Here is a 20,668-nt window from a genome sequence, read left to right on the forward strand (position 1 = left end):
ATTTACTTGACTATTTTTTCGTCTACCTACGTTGTATTACTTGTCGATATAATTGAAGTCAGTTTTTCTTCGTTTGCCTGCAAACACAATTATGTTTGGATTGTTTTTGAAGTAAAACTTCTTTACGCACGCTTTACTTGGGGAGAAAGCTGGTGAATACGTGACGAGAGCGTTACGAAAAGTGTGATCGGGCGAGGCAAACGGAAGTTAAAAGGGAAATATAAGTTAGATGGAGCTAAAGAAGTATTTCTTTAGTCGTGTGGTCTAAAGCACACTTTTTTAATATATAAGATCGAGTGCAGTGAATAATAGGTTCAAAAGTCGGATAAGGATTTACGTAATGTTTGTGAGACTATAGTGGTATACTTTGTTTGAAACCTCTTGTCATGTTCAGGGAGGACGCGGCGGTGGAGAGCCGTGGAGACGCGCTGGACGGCGCGGCGCCCGGCGCCGTGGAGCTCAAGCTGAACATCACCGACTCGCAGCTGGTGCTGGTGGAGGACGCCTCTCTGTGGGACACCAACGCCGTCATACTTAAAGTGAGCTTCATGACTATGCTCGTCCTTCGTTCACAATTAACAGTTTTTTTTATATAAATGATTAGGTCGGCAAACAAGCGTACGGCTTACCTGATGGTAAGCGATTACCGTAGCATATGAACGCCTGCAACACCAGAAGCGTCACATGCGCATTGTTAACCCTAGTCCCGACCCTTCACAAGAGCCTTGACTACGATACTCACCACAGGAACACAACACTGTTGGAAAGCAGTATTATTTAGCTGTGATCGTCTGTAAGGTCGAGGTACTACCCCAGCCGGCCGCTCCACACTTTGAGCACCACATACCCCCCGTGGCCCACCCCAATGATTGTAATCGGTAATGCGCGCGGCAGAGCACGACGGTGATCACGTACCGGCCGGCGGACGCGGCGCGGCCGGTGCTGTGCGAGCTGAACGAGCTGGAGCTGTTCTCGTGCGTGCTGGGCCTGGAGGAGGAGACGGCGCTGGCCATCGTCGAGCCCGCCGCGCTGCACGCCGCGCTGCGCAGCGACGCCGTGCTGCACGTGAGTGGCTCCTGCTGTGGCGTCCGTGCTGGTCTGGCCGCTATAGGCTCGGCCGGTAAAAACAACGTTTTTGGCAGCAAATTTCTGCTGTCAAAAAAGTGCCGAGGTGGTATTCTGGTCGACTTTCCTTTTTATCGCTGCCTATTGTGTTCTCTATCCCTCTTTATTATATCTTTTGTATCTGTTCTTATCTTAGACTTCTACTTTTTTATAAATTGTAAATTTTTTGTCAAGCCAAGCCTACAAGTTTTCTTTCTTTCCTTATTTAACCCCACTTACCTCCCTGGGAGATGTGGCCACAATACGGTACATGACACGAGCGTAATCATAACTTAACTAAACTTACTAAACTTTGTCCACTCCACAGGTAGCTATGGGCACTCTCAACTTGCGCCTGTCCTATCATGACATGCGCATGTTCGCTTCCATGCTGCAATCGCTTCCAGAGCAGGCCCGAGCCGCACTTTCGGGTAACATATACAGCATATGACCTTTCGATCTTCAATTAATACTATAAGGAAAATTATTATTAATTATACTATTTACATATTTTCAACAGGCAAGTCAGAGGAGGAGGCGGCGGACGCGCCCGCCAACAGCGTACACATGCGCAGTGCAGCGGGCGTGGCGTACGCGGGGGCGCGGCCGCGCTGGCTAAAGTCGGCTTCGCCTGCGCGGGCGCCGGTCCCCGATAAACCCTCTTTTTGGCCGCTAAAAGCGGTGCAGGTGAAGAAAACTGTTTAAACTTGAAACGTTATTTTCGTAGCCGTTGCGCGAATTGCCCTATATTTGTAATACTTCTTCAGGTGGACGCGGAGTGTGTGACCCTGTGCGTTATAGACGACTGCCTGGATTCCGATGTGCCGCTACTGGAGGTTTCCTTAAATGACTTGCACGTGGAACAAGTGAGTGATACTTTAGTGTTCAATAATAATCAATTCAACATTTGATGGTCCTTATATTAAAATATCTGTGTCTAGGATTTACGAAAAGTAGAAGAATCATTCGAGGACCCGCTGCTGGTGTCCACGCCCTCGAGCGCGGCCGGCGCGCTGGCGGTCCCCGGCGCGGCGTCCCCTAGCGCGGGGGAGGAGGCCGAGGGGAAGGTGGGCGCGGGGGGCGGCCGCCTGCGCGCGCAGCTCAGCGTCGACTACTACAACCGCACGCTGTCCGACTGGGAGCCCGTCATCGAGCCCTGGAGGTGCGCGATATCTCGTTGTTAATATATAAAGCTTAGAAGCATTTTCTGACGAAATTACGACTTGTTTAGTTATATCTCTTACTTACGTACACTTTAACACACTAGTGTTTTCACCATGAAACGAGATGTGCGACGTCCGCAGGTTCTCGAGCCGCTGGGAGTACACGCTGTCGGCCGGGCTGGCGCTGGCGCGCGTGCAGCTGGACGTGCGCTCGGCCGACAACCTGGACACCAACGTCACGTCCGCGCTCGTGGACCTGGCGCGCCTCGTGCGCACCAACTGGACCGCCGACTACTACGCGCCGCAGGTGACGTGCTTTCATACGCACCGCTCTTCATTTTTCTTCTTGAGGCAATCTTCCAAAAAAATGTTTAGTCGATAAATCGTTTATAAAATAGACAGGAATGTAGTCTGATACATACAAGCTGAATTTGGCTTGATATTTTAATATGGTATAGTTCGCGTCATGTAAAAAGAACGCTGGCCTTGAAGCTGCGCAGAAGCGATTTATCGGTCTATTTGGTGGTATGGGGAAGCGGGCGGGCGTGTTTATCACGTGTCGCATGCTTGCCGGTGTGCTATTGGTTAGACAGTTCGACGTCGACTCAAAATGTTATGGCGCTAGTTTTAAATTACGAAATAGTTTTACATAAAGAAGCGAGAAAAATGGTTGGCGCTGGTTGTCAAAATGCGCAAAGGCGATTTACAGTGTTGCCAACTCTTGAAAAAACTTTTTCGTACTGTCCATTTTTTGGAACAGCCTTGTTTGGTAAATAAACCACTGCCAATCGTAATTCACGTTTTTTCCGCATTTATCACTCACTCACAAAACATTAGCATACGAACACTTGTAAAACTCCATTTACTATTTATTTCACTAAAAAACGAATATTAATTTATCATTTTAAACACATAAAAATTATTAAGATACGATTATCGAGAGTACAGATAATTAATATTTTTGAATACGACATTTCAATAACTAGAAAATTTGTTATTGCTTTGTTTCAAAAAAAAATTGTAATTTTGTAAAGTGATAATTATTATAATTATTTAGTCCGAATTATTCGCACTGGTATTTGCCGCCAATGTACCTACCAATAACCATTATACGAAGCCGCGAGTGAAAGCCTAATTAAAAAATAAAACAGTAGTACTTTTGTGCGCGAGTATACCCATGCGCAAACGCATCCCCTTCAGTTTCTTTCAGCGTTCTTTTAACATGACGCGAACTATAGCATTGATAATTTAATTGATTGATATGTAGTGTTGAATCAAGATCATAATCTTACTTTGAAAACTTGTTCAGACGTTGACGGCAGAGCAGTCCCCCAAGAGCAGTCCGGCGGGTCACCGAAGGCGCTCGCCCTTCGTGCCCTACGCCCTGCGGAACCTTACCGGACAGCGATTATGGTTCACCACGCTCACGACCACATCGGACGAGTGAGTCGTTTCTCTAAATGTCTACGTTTTTGTTAGTTTTTTTTATCATTGTTATTACTACTATAATTGTTTGTAAATCGACTAATTTCAAGGGAAAATATGTGTCGTCGTGTTAGGGGGTGATGCCCATTGTGCCTAGTCAAATAAATTTTCGTGGACCCCTGCCGTGACCTCTGAAATATGAAACCACATTTTTCCACACCGACGTTGACACCTAGAGACCGTTGAGTTGAGACGTGGACCCCTTAGGGACCACAGGAGACTAGACACTTCGGGGACCGATGGTTTTAATCCAATCCTTCTAATACCTATTACGTGTATGAGAATGACAGAATGTAAGAACAATGGTGAACCCCCGCAGACTGCGCGAGGACGGGTCGGGCGCGCGGCGCGGGCCGCCGGACGACTCGTGGGTGATGGTGCGCGCCGGCGACACGGAGCCCTTCTCGTTCGGCGCGCGGCGCGGGCGCGGCCGGGACACTCCGCACGCGCCCGCGCCGCTGCACCGCCTCGTGCTCAGCGTGGACGGCTGGGCGCCGCCCGACCCCGTCTGCGTCGACCGCGTCGGCGTCTTCTTCCGCCACATCGCGCACGCGGTACGCCCGCGCGTCCCCTGTCACCACACACACCACAAAGAATATAGCCACCCTCTTCTCTTCCCGTGGGTGTCGTGAGAGGCGACTAAGGGATAAAAAGTTTTCACTACCCCCTTGGAACTTAAGAAGCCGACCGATGGCGGGATAGCCATCTAACCGCTGGCTTTGAAGCGCACAGGCCGAAGATGGGCAGCAGCGTCTTCGGTGCGTCAAAGCTGGCCCTGCGGTCACCAACCCGCCTGCCCAGCGTGGTGACTATGGGCAACGCACATGAGTTCACGCATTTTTGGAATTTATGGAGGTCTATGTCCAGCAGTGGACTGCAATATGATGATAGTGATGGTGATGATGATGAACTATATAATCACAACGAATTAAAAAAAAGATAGAACATCACGACATTAAATGCCTACGCAGAAGTCGGATGCGGAGGCGCGGCTAGTGCTGGAGGTGTCGCTGGAAGGCTCGGCACGCAAGTTGGTGACGGTGCGCTCGGCCCTTCAGCTGGTCAACAAGTTGCCACATCCCGTGGAGCTGAGGCTCGATCGCGCACCCTCCGGCTCCGCCGGTTAGTGACGACCTCTATATTTCGTTATTTCTGCTAGATACTAACTCTTTTTCTCGATCATAAACCCTACTGTTGAGTCGCATTTGAGAAATATGGGGTTTATTATTGCTTAATATGTAATAATAAACTGTTTAATATAGAGAAATAGCAAATTCTGACATTATATCAAAACCATTTTCGAAAAAAAAAAACTCGATGATAACGTTCATCGGCCGGTGGCCGGCGCCCCGGGCCGCCGCCGCCGAACGCCACTGACGAGTCCGCCCGCAGTGCCCGCGGCGCCCGTGTCGCGCGGGCTGGGCGCTGCGCAGGCGCACGTGCGCGCCGCGTGCGCCGCACTGCAGCGCCGCGCCGCCCTGGCCGCCCTGGGGCCGCCGCGCGCGCTGCCAGACACTCCCATATTTGTCAACTGCGGTGATGCTCCCTACTCTCGTACTCTCGCCCTAGTAGCGCCCTCGTATATATCGCTTTGTGCTCGTCGCTCGTGTTATCCGTGTCGTCGTACTGTCATGTGTAGTGTTACGCTTATTTAGTTCATATCATATTTATCTAGTGTGTTGTGTAGATTGTGTGTAGTTTATTCGCTTTTATTCGATTCGAAAGACCTACAAAGGTCGTGCGGGCTTGTAATTTTCTCTTTACAATTTTTACCTCGTATTAAGTTTCATTCACGATATGACTAGCGATGCTACCGTATCGCATAAGCTCGAGCGACGTTTAAGTAGTCGAAATGAAGTGTAGTACGATAACGTCCTCACCGGCGCGCGCAGGCCCGTGGAGCGGCGCGGCGCGCAGCGCGCAGCTGGCGCCGGGCGCGCGCTGGGCGGCGCCGCTGGCCGCCCGCCCCGGCGCCGTGTGGGCGCGGCCGCTGCTGCGCGCGCCCGCCGCGCCCGCGCCGCTGGCCGCGCCCGCCGCCGTGGACTGGCGCGCCGCCGCCGCGGCCGAGCGCGCGCTGCTGCACATCGAGTGCCGCGCGCCGCACGACTACGTCTACCGGTACGCGCCGACTCCGTCTCCGTATCGTAACTAGCGGGGAGCTTACTGAAACACACCATCGTCACTCGGAGGCGTAAAAATAACACGCTTCAGCCTGTAATATCTCACTACTGGGCATAGGCTTCTTTCCCCGTGTAGGAGAAGGATCAGAGCTTAATCCACCACGCTGCTCTAATGCAGGTTTGCGGATATATTCCCTACTATGAGTAACGATCACTATCAGGTGTACATGATAACAACCGGGACCGACGGCTTAACGTGCTCTCCGAGGCACGGTAGGGAGACCCACAAGGACTGCACTAACACCCAGACCACGGCAAACACCTGTATGGCCAATACAAATATTTGTCACGTGCGGGGATCGAACCCGCAACCGCCAGCGCAACTGGTACAATCCATGGCCGTAACCGTTGCGCTAACGCGGCGTCTAACTAACGTACGTCCTATTTTCAGACTTACCAAAATACACAAAAAAATCTTAATAATTGTTCAGAGAAGTTCTGTAACAAACACTATGACCCGAATTTTTTACATATTAGAAGATTAATCGATTAATGGATGCGGTGGTTCAGGAAGTGGACAGGAATGTAATTTTTAAGCTGCTAATCTTGTGATCAGCTCACGCTTGTTCTATTCGAGCGCGTGCACCGCACGGATATGTGCTCTCCTTAAACGGTTCGTACTGTACGGCTTACACGCGCCAGGTTCTGCTGCGCCATCGTCCGCGAGCGCTTCCCGCCGGACCGCGGCGAGCTGCTGGCGGGCCACACGCTGACGCTGGTGCCGGCGCTGCGCCTGGAGAACCTGCTGCCCCTAGAGCTGCAGTACCGCGCGGACGCCGTCAGCGGCACGCTGGCGCCGGCCGGCACGCAGCCTTTCCATCAGGTTCATATTATATTAGAATGTCGTCTTTGGGTTGTATGACTACTTATGGCTATTGCCCCGCGGTTTCACCCGCGTCTGTTTGAGGGAAAATATATACTGGAATATTATATAGCCTATAACCTCGATAAATGGCCTATCTAACACAAAAATATTTCTTTTAATGCGAATCAGTAGTTCCTAAAAACCGAGTCAAATGAACAAACTCTTCAGCTTTATAATATTAGAGATATATATAATATATATCATAGATAGACATAAAAAGCTAACACATGGTGCAGGTCAATGTCGAGGAGGGCGTGGAGCTGTGCGTGAAACTGGAAGGCTTCGGTTGGTCGACGCCGCTGAGCGTGGGTGGCGCGGCGGGTGCGGGCTCGTTCTCTGCGCGACTGAAGCTGCGCGACCAGCGCGGGCGTCGTCTGTATCTCAATGCGAGAGTCACCGTCAAGAAGACTGATGGCATCAAGGTACAAAATCGTATTTTGTTATAATTCGATTAGGTCACCAAACAAGCGTACGGCCTACATGATGGTTAGCGGCTACTGTATTCTATAGGCACTTGCAACACCAGAAGCAACGCAAGCGTGGGGTCGATCCTACCTCCAACTTTCCCCAGGAAATCTCATTCACCATAGGTATATAAAATTATTTATTTTAAAGTAGTGCTTGTACAGTGTTCCAATACTGATCGAGAATTTTATATATAAGGAGGATGGGCAAACAATAAGCGTACGTCTCACCTGATGGTAAGCGATTACTGTAGCTTACAGACGCCAACAATTCCAGAAGTATCGCAAGTAATTTTAATATAAGTTGTAAACTTAAATATGGTAATTGATAAAAAGGGCGCAATTTTCACATTTCCAAGCTTATGATATCGCTGTAGTAAATAGAAATGAGTTCAAAGTTAACTTAAAGTGGCGAGAAGTTAAGTTTTAAGAGTTAATAACAACACAGACTGTGCATTGGCACAGTAAGGTCGGGGTACTTTCTCAGGCAGACTGCTTCATATTTTGAACACGACATGTCCTCCTGTACATATATCAAGATCGACAGTCGCGCCGCAGGTGTCGGTGTCGGCCGCGTACTGGCTGGTGAACCGCACGGGGCTGCCGCTGGTGTTCCGCGCGGAGGGCGGCGGCGAGGCGGCGGGGCAGTTCGCGGAGCACGAGCTGGCGCGCATGGTGGCGCCGCTGCCCTTCGCCTTCGCGGACGGCGACGGGCCCACCGTCAGCGCGCGCCTCGGCGCCTCGCTGGCCGCCGGCGCCGAGGTACGGCCCGCTGGCATTACACAAAAGTGTTGTTTGCAATCTTTATATAGCTTTATGAATGTTTCATAAAGATACAGAGTTCAATGACTCGGCAAAACTGTGTTCCTACAGATAAAGATTAATTTTCCGTTATGTTCAACTCTAAGCCCGTAAAGTTACATTTCCATACTTAATACACATATGTAGCTCGTGAGTCATTGAAATCGAGATCGACTCTCGAGCGTGTCAGTGACGTGCGGATGTGTGCAGTGGTGCTCGCCGTTCGGGCTGGGGCCGGGCGTGACGGTGAAGAAGCTGGAGAGCCGCGGCGGCGAGGGCGAGCGTGCGTTCGCGGTGGGCGTGTCCGTGCGCGCGGGGCGGGGCCGCTACCGCCGCACCAACATCGTCACGCTCACGCCGCGCTACCAGCTGCACAACAACACGCCGCACCGCCTGCAGTTCGCGCAGAAGTGCACCGCGACCACACTCGTAATATACCCTATTTTTCGCCTATCCGCTGGCTTTATTTGTTTTCTAAACGTCGTCTTGCATGTACGCGTAGTGCTGCTCAGCTCGATAGCTTTGAATATAATTATCGGAGTAGCGAGTAGAAGTTAACCGCGTCCGTTTGGCGATCGTTCAAGACGAGCCATTGTGATGCCCGTCAGAACGACCCGGGCGCGATCGCGACGCACGTGTCGGCGGTGGCGGGCTGCTACCTGCCGTGGCACTGGGCGCGCTGGGACCGCGAGCAGCTGCTGTGCGTGCGGGTGCTGGCGGAGCCGGAGCCACGGCTCGGCGGCCCGCGCGCCCTCACCGCCTGGTCCGGCGGCTTCCGCATCGACGCGCCCAGGAGCTTACACGTCGCCTGCAGGTGCGCGTCTGACTCTTGGCACTTTACCTAGGGCACCGTCCATTAATTAGCAATTTTTTAACTCCCTACTCTCTTAGTTAAGTGTGGTGAGGTTATAGATTACCTCCATACCAAGAATCACGCGTATTTTTTGTGCAAAGTATATTGAAAATTATCTTTAAATACAGTTATATATACAATTTAAATATGGTGATATAAATTTGTAGACAGGCATCAAGGTTAAGGGTGTTTGTTAAATTTTTTTTTTTTTTTTATATCTCGCGTTCTACGAAAAATATTATATATGGGATATCTCAATATAGTCAGGGACAAATAAACTTTTATTTATACAAAATATTATACATATTTACAATTCAAAACTTAAGAACTAAATATTTACAGATAGTTTTGGAATAAATCATGTATCATGTCAGGGACTATATACTAGTGACATTTCATGATGTATTCCGAACCCCTCCCCCCTTTCGAGCTTCACGTGATTAATGGACGACCCCTAAGGCCCACGAAGATACAGACTAATAATATGTGTTTGTGTGCAGAGAGAGTGGTGGGTCGTACCAGCTGCTGCGCGTGGAGGTGGTGGCGCAGGGCGCGGCGCTGCTGGTGGTGCTGAGCGCGGCGCGCGGGGAGCCGCCGCCGCTGCGCATCGACAACTTCTCGCCCGTCGCCATCATGTTCCACCAGGTCAGGTGTCGTCGAATGTCATGTTACAGTATATTGGCAAAAGATAACTTAATTAGATAAAATGTGTTTGATACTCGTACTTACACTTACGGCTCTTAAGGTCGATTTCTACCAATTTTATTGAGGTATGGCACAGCTAGATATATCGGCTGCTCAAAATCTGACACAGTTCGACTGGGAGAACCTCGACATTGCTTTCAAGCAGTGTTGTGTTCCTGGCAGGATTGAGGCTGAATGTTCCCGGTGGTTGCAGGTGGGCAGCGCGGAGGAGTGCGTGGTGAGCGCGGGCGGGCGCGCCAGCTGGGCGCTGCCGGAGCCCGAGGGCGCGGCGGCGCTGGCGCTGCGGGCGCCCGGCGGGCCGCGCCTGGCGCTGCCGCTCGCCGCGCTGCACGAGGACCACACGCTGCTCTACCAGAACTTCATCTACGTGGCCTTCGCCGCCACCGCGAGCGGCGCGGCCGACCCGTCAGTGCACATCTTATATCTCTAGTCTTCTCCAGAGGCCTAGTGTAGCTTTGAGGGCAACGACTTTGTCTCTTATGAATGAGAAGGGTTAAAATGCTTAGTATTAGGAAGCTCTCCTCATGTTCTAATTTCATTTTAGACGTGCAAGTTTTCTCCTTTAATGTTTGTTCCGTACCTGCATATCACGAAATGTATTTATATTGTAAATTTTACACTTGATAAATTGCAATGACAGCTTTAACTTAGTTTAATTAGTTTATGTTCTGAACCGTCTCGAATCTGCTTATTAAAATAATTGTGTTTGCTCGCAAACGAAAAAAAACCGACTTCAATTACATCGACGAGTAATACAACGTAGGTCGACGAAAAAATAGTCAAGTAACTACGCGTTCTCAAAGATTACTCAAAAAGTAGTTATCAGATCTCAATAAATTTATATAAGTGACCACATGACAAACATCAGCTTTCGATTAAATTAAAAATTATTAAAATCGGTACACCCAGTAAAAGGTTATTGCGGATTTTCAAGAGTTTCCCTCGATTTCTCTGGGATCCCATCATCAGATCCTGGTTTCCTTATCATGGTACTAAACTTGGAATATCTTCCTTCCAACAAAAAAAGAATTATCAAAATCGGTACATCCAGTAGAAAGTTATGCGGTATAATACAATGTAGGTCGACGAAAAAAGCGTCAAGTAAAAACTCATTATTAGATATAACTCGAAAAGTAGTTGTTAGATCTCAAATAAATTTAAATGGGACCAATTGACACACAACACCTTTCGATTAAAAAAAAATTTGTCGAAATCGGTCCACAGGGTCAAAAATTCTGATGTAACATACATATACAGTCGAATTGAGAACCTCCTCCTTTTTTGGAATTCGGTTAATTATTAATACGAACGTTTCTTATAACTAATAAGTTGTTCATTTGGAGATTCAGTTCTTTTCGTCTTGATCTATTTCTTAACTATATGTGGTTTAAATTGTGACAAGCAAAAAACATACCAAGATTTGTAAATAATTCTGGTAGTGACAGCATGCAGGAGGGCGGTGCGGATGAGGACGAGGGCGTCCTAGTTTTGGAGGTGCCTCTGGGTTCCACTCGCGTACAACTGGCGCGCAAGCGATACGGAGACAGGTGAGATATTTTTTTTAGCACACGGAGCAGTTCTCTCTCAGTGCCAGTTGTGCCTTTTATATATTTACTAGCTGACCCCGCAAACGTTGTTTTGCCATATATGTTATTAACTTCATCAATCGCCCCCGCTAAAACTTAGGGGGTGAAAAATAGATGTTGTTCGATTCTCAGACCTACCCGATATGCACACAAAATTTCATGAGAATCGGTCAAGCCGTCTCGGAGGAGTTTAACTACAAACACCGCGACACGAGAATTTTATATATTAGATTTGTATTTAATTAAAATGGTAAAAATATAACTTAAAGACAAATCTTTCACATTTCGAGCTCACATAACTTCTGACCAACTGACAATATATCTCTTGATTCATCGGTATACGGATTGTATTCAGGGTATATGTCAAGGAGAGCGTTAGGCGCTGTTAGAGTACAGGGAATGGGCGAGTCAGCGCGACTGTTCGCTGATGGCGCTGCAAACAATTTTCGTCTTTAACACGCTCGCAGAAGGTGCCTTTGGGGCAATAATTTTTCTATATATGTATTGCCATTGATTGACTCTATTTAGTTAATAATTGTGTTTGCAGGCAAACGAAGAAAAACCGACTTTAATTATATCAACAAGTAATACAACGTAGGTAGACAAAAAAATGTCAAGTAAATACGCATCATCAAAGATTACTCTAAAAGCTGTAATCAGATCTCGATGAAATTTAAATATGACCACACGATAAACATCGGCTTTCGATTAAATTAAAAATCATCAAAATCGGTACACCCAGTAAAAAGTTATGCGGATTTTCGAGAGTTTCCCTCGATTTCTCTGGGATCCCATCATCAGATCCTATTTTCCTTATCATGGTACCAAACTAGGGATATCTTCTTTCCAATAAAAGAAGAATTATCGAAATCGGTCCATAAACGACGGAGTTATCCCCGAACATACATTAAAAAAAAACATATATACGGTCAAATTGAGTAACGTCCTCCTTTTTTTGAAGTCGGTTAAAAAAAGAATATATTAATTTCCGAACGCCATCATTACGATCTGCTCGCATATTTCTTTTCGATCCCGTTTGCTCGAGCCTCGTGTCGTGCAATTATAATATTAGCAATACACTGATTGTGTCACCGACAAATCTATTTTAAAACAATGTAATGAGTACAAAAGGAAGCCCCAGTAACCCGTGCGCGGTCGCAGGAGCCAGCTGTGGCGGCGCGGGCCGGGCGCGCAGCTGCTGCACGAGGGCAGCTCGCCGCCGCAGCCCACCGACGCGCTCAGCGACGACTGCGCGCTGTCGCCGCACGCCATGGTCAGCTGTTCCTCTCGTCCGATACGCTGCACCCGCAGTGGCTTCGTTTATTAACTTTATTTGACGTTTGCCACAGCAGGAATTATCTGCCTCAAAATCGGGAGCAGCCCGATTGAGGGAGTACCTTTACAAAAGATCACAGATAAATAATACTGTTTTCAAGTTGTGTTGTGTTCCCGTTGGTGATTAAGGTGACCAGAGCTCCTGGGGGGAATGGGGTTGTTGGTATAAGCTACGGTAGAATCGCTTACCATCAGGTGAGCCGTACGCTTGTTTGCCGACCTAGTTGTATAAGAAAAAATACACGTGACATATTTCAGCGCCGATAAACGTAGTAAATGTAAATAAGAGCCAATATAGCTGACAACGGTCGCGCAGGTGCTGGACATCGAGGAGGCGGCCCCGCGGCCGGGGCGCGCGGCGGCGCTGGTGCTGCGGCGCGCGGACCCGCGGCGCGCGTCCACGCAGGCCTGGCGCCTCGTGCCCGCCCAGCGCGCGCCCGCCCAGCGCATGGCCTGCGCGCACGCCAACCTCTGCGTGCAGCCCGAGCACGGCCTCATGGGCCTGCAGCCCGGTACGTCCTCTGGTATCTCTTTCATACGTCCCCATTACATGTTATTGCTAAACCAATGTTTAAATATATTTTGAATTAATTATGAAACGTTTAACGTTTAATTGAGATTGGCGTACGATCTCGCGCCTCTCCTGTGGCCGTATAAAATTTCGGCAAGTACTCGGGCCTAGCTTCTTTGCGTCAGAGCGACGTAGGCGATCCGATAAAGTGAGTTGGCTCGTGCGGCAGGCGGGCGCGTGGTGCTGGGGCTGGCGGGCGCGTGGCGCGGCGCCGTGCCGCCCGAGCAGGCCGTGCAGTGGCGCACGCTGCGGCCCGGCTCCGGCCGCCTCGCCGTGGCGCTCAGCGCCGACGGGCCCACGCGCTGCGTGCGCATCCGCGACCGCGCCGACCCCGTGAGTACCGCTCGCTGGCCAGGTGGACCGATCGATAGGTCGCCGGTTCAGACCCGGCTCGAAGGACCAATGTCGGGTGCCCCAACTCTAATATGTTTAAATGTTAAATTACAAAATAGTATGTCGGCAAAATGCATTTAAAAGTTCTTAAATGTTATATTACTGTTAAATGTTATAATATCAATGAGCGCATCCGATTATGAAAACACTAAAATATGCATTGGAGAGTAAAGCGCACGGCTGAAGTATCGATTGAGCTCGACGGCGCTGCGACATTGCCGCGCCGTGTCCCAGCTCAGGCGTCATCAGGTGACCCGGTCCGCAGGCGCCGGCCGAGGACGCGCCGCCGGCGGAGGCGGACGCGCGCGAGTGGGGGCTGGCGGTGTCGCTGGCGGGCGCGTCGCTGTCGCTGGTGGCGCGCTGGCCGCCCGCCGAGCTGCTGTTCGCGCAGTTCTCGCGCCTGCGCCTCACGGTGGCGCGCGCGCCGCGCTCCGCGCAGCTCGCGCTGTCCGTCGACTCCATGCAGTGGGACAACCAGGTGCGAAACATACTAACTCTGGTTGAAAACTTTCACCGACACGGTCAGTCGGAGATGCAGGTTCGATCCCCGCTCGAACGGTCGATTTTTGATATCATATTAAAAATGTTTAAGATTCCCTAGTGTGTGGGTAGCACAAAAGTAAATAATACGTACAAATTTTAAATCATCTTTGATGATGTTATAAAATGGTTGTTTGGCCGTGTACGCAAGGACGGGCAAGGTAATCAATCGTCAAAACCGATTGAATCATCGATCTGACCAATACCGAGTAGTGTCTGATGTGCGGTCCCGTCCGCAGCTTACGAGCGCGCCCAGCCCTGTGCTGCTGTACTGCCTGGAGGAGGGCGGCGCGCTGCCGGCACTACACGTGTCGCTGGAGCTGACGCGCGCCCCGCCCAACTACAACGCGTTGTACTTCTCCCACCTGGTGGTGGCGCTGCGGCCCGTGGCCGTGCGCCTGGACGAGCGCCTCGTGCTGCTGGTGTGGTCGTGGGCGGAGGGCGGCGCTGAGCCCGCGCCCGCCCTCGAGGAGCCCGACGAGGCGGAGTACGAGACGCGCCGCGTACTCCACGAACTGACGGCTCTGCACGCGCCGCGGTACTACTTCGCGCTCATCAAGATCATCCCGAGCCAGGTGCGCCTGTCCATGTTCACGGCCGGCAAGCTGGAGGGCGAGCTGGGCGCGCTCAAGCGCCGCCTCGGCCTCACCTTCATCCGCTTCGAGGACGCGGCCGTCGAGCTGGAGCCCTTCGTGCGCGCGCACGCCTTCGACACTGCGGCCGGCCTCGCGCGCCAGCTGCTCAGGCACTTCAAGGATGTCAGTACCGTCATCTCCTTGTCTCTGATGCGTGTGTTGGTCGAATCTATACTGATGATATTCCTCTTTCATCAGGAATTAAAATGGCAAGCGGCGAAAATTTTGGGTTCCGTGGACTTCCTCGGTAACCCGTTAGGTTTTGTGGCGGACGTGTCGGAGGGGGTTTCGGGCCTACTGCTGGAGGGTAACGTCGGAGCCCTGTTTAAGAATGTCACCCACGGTATATCCAACTCGGCCGCCAAAGTTACCGGTAATGCATAAATACATCAATTTTTTTTAATTTTACTATTTAACTTGAGATGGATTATGATTTTCTGACTGTATTTTATCATTTGTAGAAACGTTGGGCGACGGCCTGGAGCGAGTGGTCGGAGACGAGGCGCACGAGGAGACCCGGCGTCGCATCCGGTCGGCCGCCGCCGGGTCGCATCTCGCCGCCGGCTTCCGGGGGCTCGGTCTCGGGATACTTGGTGAGGGCTGGGTGTTCGAAGTATCGTGAGCTTTAACGAATCGTTTATTTGACTTTCTCTCTCGCACGACCCGCAGGTGGCATGACGTCGCTAGTGAAGCACAGCTACGAGGGCGCGGCGGCGGAGGGCGTGGCGGGCTTCCTGGCCGGCGTCGGCAAGGGGCTCGTGGGCACCGTCACCAAGCCCGTCATCGGCGTGCTGGACCTGGCGGCCGAGACGGCGGCGGCGCTCCGCGAGACGTCGCGGCGCGCCGGCGGAGCCCCGCGGCGCCTGCGCGCGCCGCGCCTGGCGGCCGGGGGCGCGGGTGGCGCGGCGCCGCTGCCGCGCTACTGCCCCGAGCTGGCCGAGGGCGCGGCGCTGCTGCTGGCGCTGCCGGCGCGCGAGCCCGACGAGCGCTTCGTGGCCTACCGCACGGTGCGCGGCCCGCCGCACGACATCCGCGCGCTGCTGTCGGACGCGCACCTGCGCATCGTGACCTGCAAGCACGGGCCGCCGCAGGTGGTGATGGAGACGCAGCTCGGCAACCTGGTGTCGTGCGCGGCGCTGCAGGCGGGCGGCGCGTGGTTCGTGGAGCTGGGCGTGCGCGGCGCGGGCGCCGAGGCGCTGCGGCGGCCGCGCGTGCAGTGCGACAGCGCCGAGCTGGCGGGCTGGCTGGCGCGCACGGCCGCCGCCGCGCGCCAGCTGCACCACGACCGCCGCCACACGCTGCTGCCGCACGCCGACCTCTAGCCGCCCCAGAGACCCGCTGTCCCCACTGTCCCCGCCGGCCCCGCTCACTCGGAGACGTAGCGACATCTTTCGACTGCCCGGTTCTCGATCAGTGCGGAATATAAATTCGACTTAAAGACTTACTTGAAAACGCACACTCGTAACGCTAAGTTCAGCGTAAATATTATCATCGTCACTGGTGTATATTTTGTAACTCAATGTGTAAAACGTCTACTTTGACTGTGAGTCTCATTCGTGTTTGTGGTTTGAACGCAGAAGAGAATTTCAATTAAGAATATTATGAAATCTTTCGATGTTGTCGCAAAAAATGATGCGGTATAAGGCGTCTGACGGATAAGAAACATCGAAGAAATCGCACACAGAACCTTTAATAATAAAGTCTGAATGAAACTAATTGTTACAATGTTTTTACAAACAAGTACATAAGCAGCCAACTGAAGCATCACAAGTGTATCACACGTTCCTTTGTATATAAGACACGGTGAATGAATAAATGAGGGAGTTGAATTGTTAATACTTGTTTAAAACGGTATTCATTGTGATCGGAGAGAATGGTGGACGGCAACTTGATGCAGTGGTCAACGAGTAGTGCCAAGTCTTCAATTTCCACTCAACGAAAATGTTTATGAGCAATATATATGTAACAGCGTGCGCGATGCGTTTGTATTGTATATTTTGTGTGTATGAAGCGTATATTTGATATTTACATAATCTAACTTAACGAGATACGATCAATGTATATAAGTGTACATATTCCACGTGTACCACTGTTACGCTTATCTCGAAGTCCTAATGTTATGTACCGTTCGACAGTTTACTTTTATTGTTTTAGTTATTAGGTAGAGAAGCGTCCGACGCGAAGCAATAACGCACCAAACCATTACTTATAATAATTATTATATTGTAATTTTATTTTGTAATCTTATGATAAAGATGTTATACGTGAAACTACTGGATTTTTAAAGTAAAACTTCTTCACGCACGCTTCACTTGGGGAGTAAGCTGGTGGATGCGTGACGAGAGCGTTACGAAAAGTGTGATCGGGTGAGGCGAACGGTGAAGTTGAGAGGGAGATATAAGTTAGATGGAGCCTAAGGAGTTTTACTTCAGTCGTGTGGCCTAAAGCACACTGGTTTTGTTAAGTATTGAAATACGTACATAAAGGATCGTTACAGAAGAAATATTATTAGTGAAATCGTATGATACATTATCTCAACACTGTTTTTAAGTTGTTTTAATATTAAGTTGATTTTAAGTGAATTGATTATTCATTTTATACGTAAATATCTTAACACGGCTATACTTCTAGGATTAAAATTATCCATTACGATCGCAGTAGGAGTGAATGAAGTTATTATTGTAGGTATTAAATTAAAAGGAATGTTCGGTGTTGTGTATTAACAACAAATGTAAACTTCAATTGCTTTAAATATAGAGTTGCAGACATAGAAATGGCTGTGGATAGCGCAGTGTACAGAATGAGAGTTAGGCCCTGTTTCACCATTTGTCGATAACTACAAGTTTTAGGTTGATATTTGCGAATAGAAATCTATACTAATATTATAAAGCTGAATAGTTTGTTTCTTTGTTTACTTGAACGCGCTAATCTCAGGAACTACTGGTCCAATTTGAAAAATTCTTTCAATGTTAGATAGCCCATTTATCGAGGAGTGCTATAGGCTATACATCATCACGCTAAGACCACTAGGAGCGGAGCACTAATATAAAATGTCTCAAAATCGGTTTTTTTCCTTTTGAGAGCTTCCGTTGTGTGCGCTGCGTAAAAGTTTCGCAAATGATTAAAGTTAGCACTAGCCCAAAGTAACTATTCCACGCGGACAAAGTCGCAGGCAGAAGCTAGTATCTATTTATAAATACAGTGAAATTCGACGGTATAGAATAAATACATCAAAAACTTTTAATATATAATATATAACAGGATATCGTTATCTGTCAAATAGCGTTATGTACAACTGGTGAAATAAGCCCTTAGTATATGTATAGACTAATTTTAAGCCCTAATAGTAACAATTGTGGTATTGACTGATATTTTATTGTAACTTATTCGGGACAGGATTACATTCCCTATTTATGATCTAACGTAGAATTTGTTTTGTTCCTATTTAAAAGAGTGATTAGTGTAAATTGTATACGCAAGCTGTAGTCGATTCGATATCCTTCAACCTCGACGGTCGACATTCTTATTTGCTTTGATCTAATTGGTCAAGGGGCGTGGCTACGCTGAGTCACAGCTATGAGTCTCTGTTTTCTTAACGTATAGGCCAAGGGCTGCTCAAACCCAGGCCAGCTGGCCAAAAAACTATGGTCTCTATATGGGTATGGTGGTTCTAAAACACCGACCAAATTGTGTTACAGTTTGAATTAGTTTTTGGTTCAACATAATATGTATGAATTTGTCATCAACATAAGAAAATTATTTCAAAGAGAAACAATGTCGGAAATTACATTGATTGTAATAACGAATTACTTTCGATTTAGATTCGATGCGATACATAGGTACTGCAGTTAAATTTTTCGTTATCTAGCTTAAGACGCTGTTTGTTGAAGAGGGCCTCAATTCGCTTGTATGCGTGTCAACTGGTCCCATTTAAATTTAATCGAGATCCGACAAGTACTTTACGAGTTATATACAGTAATGTAAATTTTCTTGACTATTTTTTCATTTAAATTTGATCTAAGTCTGATGTTTACTTCTTGAATAATCTTTTAGAACGCGTATTTACTTGACTATTTTTTTATTACCCACGTCCTACGTTGTATTACTTGTCGATGTATTTGAAGTCTGTTTTTTTTTGTGGTTTACGAGCAAACACATTATAGCAAATATTATTTAATAAAAACAAACAATAATTATTAATTTCGTTTCTTAGTATTGGTGTGTTTTATTGCACATGTCCTGTGGGTAAAATAGTAACTGTCAGTGGCCCGCCATAAATGTCTGAATTCTCCGTTTGGTCCGACTAATAAAAAGGTTGAGCAGCCTTTGAACTTACACTAATATAGTTATGATTTTTTATTATTTATTGTTGCGTTGGCAGTAATTGAAATTACTCCATGAATGTATTGTGTTCTTAGCGTAAGACTCGAAAAGTAAATGAGTTGTAAGCAATAAATTATTTAAAATATACACAATAATTTTAAGTTTACTTATATTTTTTTGTTTGACTTACTGAAAGCCTGTGCATATTTAAGAAGAATAATTTACGAAAATATTACATTACACAAATTTTACGAGACGTATGAACAAATACTGTTTGACACAAATATGTTTTAATAAATAGATAATTAATATTTTAACTTCATATGTATTGTAACAAGTGTTGTATTACAATATTTCGTTAAACAAACATACAAAAATATGTATCTGTCACACACACAAGTTATACGTAAATATTATTAATACCGTTTTATTTAAAAATTCACATGTAATAGTTTTTAATTATGGTTTTAATGGGACCTGGTTGTTACGGATATTAAATATATATGTATTAGAATAAATAAATTTTATTTAGTTTTAATAGAATCTTCTATGTTTTCCTATTTATTTTCTCGTGCACTGAATGTTGTGTTGTTTTATTAAATTATTTTTAATGAAAATATTAAGTAAATTAGATAATTATTTTGAAATTGTACTCAGCGATTGCCCTAAACCTTTGGTTCAGGGTTCCTTTAACAGTAATATTTTGAGTGTCTATCTGCAGAGATTTACATATATATGAAGGTATTGCAAGCACGAACAATAAAAAAAATTACTCATAAAATCTTGTCTTTTTTATTTTATTTCGCCTCCAAATAATCCATAACTGAACACATACAAGTAATATTGGCGTTGTCATTTCTATACATTTTTCAAATAATTAGGATTTTAGTTTTTATATTTGATTGTGTGAACGGTCCTCTAGTCCGGGATCGCTTTCGCTTTAAGTATGCTTAATTATAATTTTTAAATCTGCCAGACTGCTACCTAGAGCTAGACTATAAAACAACGTTGCGACTTATATAAGTAATTATACAATTATGCTCGGTGAATAAACGTCTTTATTATTAGTATTATTGTTATTATTATTATATCATTAAAAAGTTAATAACTTTAATAACACATACATGCACGGCATACACGTACACACTCTTGAACTCATGTGTTTTGCCCATAGTCACAACGCTGGGCAGGCGGGTTGGTGCAGCAGGGCTGGCTTTGTCGCACCGAAGACGCTGCTGCCCGTCTTCGGCCTGTGTATGTCAAAACCAGCAGTTGGATGTTTATCCCGCCATCAGTCGGCTTTTTAAGTTTCAAGGTGGTAATGGTACACCCACGTGAAGAGAGGGGGTGGCTATATTCTTTAATGCCGTAGCCACACAGCATAACAATAGGTACATATACGTATACATAATATATAAATATAAATATAAAATGTGTAAAAAATACATAATAACTACATCTAAAAAAATTGTAATAAATAATACATAGAAACCTGCTTAAGTTCATAGCTGTCGTGGTCAAACTATACATTTCCATTGAACACAATGTAATTGTTACTCTACACTCAAAAAATATTGATACTATATGTTTATTTCTATATGTAAAATTTAGATACAGGCTATGCCTAGTTTAGATGTTATGATGAAAATTATAGAAATGTTATTG

General features: G+C 47.4%; 1 protein-coding gene across 1 annotated transcript in view; it reads left to right on the forward strand.

Annotated features, from left to right (window-relative positions):
- The window catches only part of LOC123653918 (vacuolar protein sorting-associated protein 13D), a 51,251-nt gene extending 35,249 nt beyond the window's left edge, over positions 1–16,002 (forward strand). Inside the window, 28 exon segments of the mRNA XM_045589895.1 lie at positions 395–539; positions 895–1,065; positions 1,433–1,535; positions 1,601–1,791; positions 1,872–1,970; positions 2,046–2,108; positions 2,166–2,266; positions 2,409–2,573; positions 3,570–3,710; positions 4,072–4,306; positions 4,724–4,874; positions 5,645–5,870; positions 6,575–6,755; positions 7,034–7,219; positions 7,820–8,023; positions 8,273–8,491; positions 8,671–8,876; positions 9,416–9,560; positions 9,814–10,031; positions 11,060–11,167; positions 12,368–12,479; positions 12,858–13,053; positions 13,282–13,445; positions 13,771–13,983; positions 14,285–14,803; positions 14,879–15,053; positions 15,142–15,273; positions 15,350–16,002. Coding sequence (XP_045445851.1) covers positions 395–539; positions 895–1,065; positions 1,433–1,535; positions 1,601–1,791; positions 1,872–1,970; positions 2,046–2,108; positions 2,166–2,266; positions 2,409–2,573; positions 3,570–3,710; positions 4,072–4,306; positions 4,724–4,874; positions 5,645–5,870; positions 6,575–6,755; positions 7,034–7,219; positions 7,820–8,023; positions 8,273–8,491; positions 8,671–8,876; positions 9,416–9,560; positions 9,814–10,031; positions 11,060–11,167; positions 12,368–12,479; positions 12,858–13,053; positions 13,282–13,445; positions 13,771–13,983; positions 14,285–14,803; positions 14,879–15,053; positions 15,142–15,273; positions 15,350–16,002 — 5,422 coding nt within the window.
- Positions 16,003–20,668: the final 4,666 nt, after the last annotated feature.

The sequence above is a fragment of the Melitaea cinxia genome, chromosome 5 (genome assembly GCF_905220565.1).
Source record: "Melitaea cinxia chromosome 5, ilMelCinx1.1, whole genome shotgun sequence".
In the NCBI taxonomy this organism is placed as follows: Eukaryota; Metazoa; Arthropoda; class Insecta; order Lepidoptera; family Nymphalidae; genus Melitaea; species Melitaea cinxia.